This window comes from Glycine soja, chromosome 9, assembly GCF_004193775.1.
Source record: "Glycine soja cultivar W05 chromosome 9, ASM419377v2, whole genome shotgun sequence".
NCBI lineage: Eukaryota > Viridiplantae > Streptophyta > Magnoliopsida > Fabales > Fabaceae > Glycine > Glycine soja.
In genome coordinates, this window is record NC_041010.1 from 32,812,487 (window position 1) to 32,817,378 (window position 4,892).

A 4,892-nucleotide genomic window follows, 5' to 3' on the forward strand; every position below is an offset into this window, starting at 1 on the left:
TCATCTTATTTCCTGTATTCGATCTTGTAGAATATGCCGGTTATTTGTTAAAAAAAAAAAACATCAAAACTGTTTCTTAATTAATTTTAACAAGCTAATTATAAAGGCGTGTAATGACTTTAGTAGACACAATTTTACTACTATACAAATCACTAGCACATAATCTCAAATTCTTGAATAACTGATTGGTTGGAGCTGGTATTTAAGTCATCAGCTTCATACAACAGCCAATGACGAAGGAGCAACACTGGTTTCTTAGCCACATTAACTTTGTAACAATATTTTGATTTTGATGTCTGTAAAAAGAATAGTGAAATTTCTTCATACCAAATATTTGTCCTTTTCTTTGTGTCATCATCTTCTATATCTAGATGTTCATTTCTAAGTCGCTTTATTAATTATGTGCAATCAATATGAACCTAATTTGCTCTTTCGTCTTTTCATTTGTCATTACTTCCCAAAAGCACGATTCCCTGTCATTTATCGAATGATTTGAATTTTTAATCATGCAATTCGAGAACTTAAAAGATATTACAATACGCAAAATATGATTAAAATCAAAATCCTGTCATCTCGAATTAGTCTTGTTTGTGAGACAAGACTTATAACTGCACAAGTTCAATGTTCTTCAATACTCTTTAGTCTTTACCCTCATTTCATATCCTTTTTTCTCTCTCCTATCTTGTAAATCTTATTATTAGTCTCGGAGAAATAAAAATCAAAATATGAAAGCATACAATGGAAGTTTTACTACATATTTCTCTGTATTTTAACTATTTATAGGTAACAGTGGAACAAAATTGAAATGATCAGGTTTTGTAATATATAGTACTTGGTTAATTGCTATTGGAGATAGAGAATGTGTCGGCAAATGTTGACTTGATTAAGCCTCGAAATTGTTCAGGATCAGGGAAAAAAGTCTCCTCTCCATGGTTAGAGGAGACAAAAATTTGCATCAACTAGATGAATTTAAGTGTAGGTGAACTTTGAAGATTCTTCTCTTATATCTTTAACAAGGGCTTTTACATAAAATAAGATTTTTATATTAGGTAAGAAAAAATTATAGATATTAAAATGCTAGGTGAAGGTTTAAATATATATGATCATTTGCAATTGTGAGTCTGGTCTTTAATTAAATGGTCACGACAAAGATTTTTTAAGAGCACCTGCTAATAAAAATGTTTAAAAATGGACCATTCAGAGCACACCAAAAAATAATCATGTTGCATTTGGGATTTTTGAACTGTGGTATACTTATTTTTATGGATGATTGATGCCAAGAAAATTGACAAACAGTGATACCTATGGTACAAAACTAAGCCAACAATTTCCAAGTTGGTACCCTTCTAGTGAGGTAGAAGTAGAACATTGTCTCAAACGATAATATATATATATATATATATATTAAGTTATCATTTAGGAAGGGTTTTCATGCTTGGTTTATATATGCTTATTTGTTTATTCTCATTTCAACTTTCAACTCTCTTTTGCCATAAATTATGAACATATACTGCACAATCACAATTATCTATTGCATTATATATTAGTATGCTTGTGCACTATTTCAATGCCAAATATTCTCTCCCTTCTGTGTCTATTTGTTATTCTCTAGTTCATATCTGCTCTAGGGAAATCAATCTTACCATTAAACTGAAATTGTGACAGAAAAAGGCAAAATGGAGAGCAAGCCACTAGAAAAAGCAAAACCAAAATACAGAAAGGGCTTATGGTCACCAGAAGAAGATAATAAGCTCAGAAATCATATCATTAAGCATGGTCATGGCTGCTGGAGCTCTGTCCCTATTAAGGCAGGTTAGTCCTTTTTTATTCCCTATGATTCTTTATCACTCATATCAGTAACATATTCATGATGTATACCTATTTCCTACTACTACCTAGCAAAGGTTCACTATTCTTGGCTCTTATGCTGTCATATATCATTCCTTGGTTTCTCTTATACCTTGAACTTATGTGACTTCAGATTGAGTAACCAAGTTGAAATGTGTGCATGCTTCACAGTTTTTGGCACTAATAAATTTGACATATCTAGTGAAATGAATTAGCAGTTAAGACACTCTCTGGTTGAATCAATTCTAAGAACTTTGTCCTATCAATTCAAAATTAGAAAAAGGTGAAATGTGGTTAAAACTTAAAAAGTTCAGAATCTTCATTGTGAAGCATTTGATTTGCTAACTTCTATACTTTATGGCTCATTAGATAGGTATTTTGAGCCAACATTATATGTCTCTAGTAAAAATCAAAATGTTGAACTTTAGAAGAATTATGATGGATGTTGGTTGTGAATAACTTTTTATTATTCCTTATTTATGTAGTATTCATATCATGTGAGTTTGTATTTATTTGATTTGATGTTGAGTTGCTAACTAACTACACTTAAATATCTAGGCTTGCAAAGAAATGGGAAGAGCTGCAGACTAAGGTGGATTAACTACTTGAGGCCAGGATTGAAGAGAGGGGTGTTCAGCAAACATGAGAAAGATACAATCATGGCCCTACACCATATGTTAGGAAACAAGTATGCAAGCACAATATTTTTTTTCTTAATTTTTTTAAAATTTTAATGATTTCAAGTTTACTTTCAAGTTTGAAGTAAATTTTGTAATTTTAGTCAGAATACGGTACCCAATAATTAGTGCAAATGGACAAGTCAAGGAAAACATTTTTTTTTCTTTTATCTTTTTTCGAGGCCTTTAATTAAAGAATGCAATTGGATAGGCCAGCTAACTATTTCTATTTAACTTTATTTTGCAGAAGCAATTGGGTTCTACTTAAATACTAAGGAAAAATAGATAAGACGGTCAAACCATGAACTGGCATGGTTAGCAAGTTCTATTTTTAAAGGAGGGAAAGTTGTGAACGTACATAGAAAAGACAATTGTTCTAGTATTCTTTTTGTTTTAATTTAAATTAATTCTGCCCCAATATCAATTGTTTTAGATGTCTCCATCATATATAATTAACAAATAGTTTATTAAATACCACTGTTTTACACGCCAATATACTTAGGTATTCTTTCCTCGTGTATGCTTTGATATGAAATGCGTATTATTTTTTATAATTGTAAAGGGTATAAATATAAATATGTCTACTGCTAATTTAGTTTAAAGGACATCATGATCTTAATTAATTCTACAAAATTAAAATATCGCTATTTATAAATAAGCTCAATTTAGAGAACTTTAAACCTGATAACATTAGTTGATGTCTCAGCTTCATTCCCCCAATTTTATAAAACAAAGTCAACCCATTTTTTTCCAATTAATATGGTGCGGAAGAACAAGGTTTATTGTTACTCATTTTGCAGTGTACACTCTTTGGTTTTCCCTATTTCTTTCCTATAATATTTTTTTTATTAATGGAAACTGATGAAAGCAAATAAAATCATATTGGCCAGGTGGTCTCAGATAGCACAGCATTTGCCAGGAAGGACTGACAATGAGGTAAAAAATTACTGGCATTCATATTTGAAAAAGAAAGTCATCAAAGCTAAGGAAATGGAATCTGATAAACAAATTCAACATGCCGGCTCAAGTTCAGACACAGTGGAAAACGCACTCTCTCCTCAGAAACTTGCAACACAAGATTCAAGTTATGGGTTGTTAGAAAACCTTGACAAATCAATAGCACAAAATGATAACTTTTTCTCGAAAAGCTATAACTTTTCCAAGGAGGCTTATCAGAGTTCTCTACCACTACCAAAACTCTTATTTTCTGAGTGGCTATCAGTGGATCAAGTAAATGGTGGAATCTCAGTGAATTCTGATGATTCCTTGGTCTTGGGGAATGAATTTGATCAAAATTCAACTTTCCAAGAAGCTATAATGCATATGTTAGAAGAAAACTTTGGTGAGGAGTATCATAATCGTCTAATTCACAGTTCAACCACTGAGGTCTATAATTCACAAATAAAGTCAACAAATCAAATGGATGGAAGTGATTTCATGAATTGTATTCCCGGGAATGAGTTACGTAGCAATTTCAGCCTAACCAATCATGGTATGTAGAAGTACTAGGAAGGAGTTTACAAGGCTGCTCAAAAAGGAAGAATAATTTGTAATTAAACATACAGAAAACAAAACAAATTTTAGCAATGTAAAGTTAATGTTCATATTGTTTGAATTGTACTCCTACCCAACTCAAATAAATTCAGTAAGATATGAATAAAGTGTATTTCATTGTGATTCTTCTGGTGTTGTTTTAACATCTTGTGGTTTTCAATGTTCTTTTTGCCTGGAACTGTTTCGCATTTATTGCACTGATTTATATGCTATCTAAGAGTTCTCATCATAAAGCTCAATCTTCCCAGCCTGCAAGGAAACAGAAGTTCAGAACTACACACAAACAATAAACTCTCATGATCATCACTTATTTTGAGAAACAGAACACATAGCAAAATAGTAGCATGTCTCTATTTCAGTTTATTCCTTCACATTTCTCAGCATATGCTTAGAGCCAGATGCATATGATTCAGTCCTTGACCTTGACCTTAGAGTTGCAAAGTTGCAAATGATTTAGAAAAAAAGAATGAAAGTGTGAGAAGGGTAAAAAAGACAAGGAAACAAATTAATAACAAATTTCAAGTTATTGTCGGCACATGTATGCCAATATCCCAGCCTCTTCAGATGGTTAACAGCATGAAAATGGAACTATTATAGCAGAATCATGTAAAATTTCCAGTTAATTGATTCAACTTCGCCTGTAGATGATACTAAACTAAAGCCAAGCATAATAGAGAATTATACTTTACCCAAGTCATCAGTTGAGTAAAGTTTAAACATAATTACTGTGAACTAATTAATTAACAAAGAAACATAATTGGCTTTCTTAATCTCCAAATATATTAACATCAATTAACATATGATAAATATTTT

At 31.4% G+C, this 4,892-nt stretch overlaps 1 protein-coding gene across 1 annotated transcript; it reads left to right on the forward strand.

The window, feature by feature from the left end:
• The first annotated feature begins 1,468 nt into the window (after nucleotides 1–1,468).
• LOC114367211 (transcription factor LAF1-like) lies at nucleotides 1,469–4,206 on the forward strand. Its single transcript, XM_028324352.1, has 3 exons — nucleotides 1,469–1,812; nucleotides 2,407–2,536; nucleotides 3,416–4,206. Exons 1-3 carry the CDS (start codon nucleotides 1,677–1,679, stop codon nucleotides 4,023–4,025), a joined length of 876 nt encoding a protein of 291 aa, XP_028180153.1. The 5' UTR covers nucleotides 1,469–1,676; the 3' UTR covers nucleotides 4,026–4,206.
• Nucleotides 4,207–4,892: the final 686 nt, after the last annotated feature.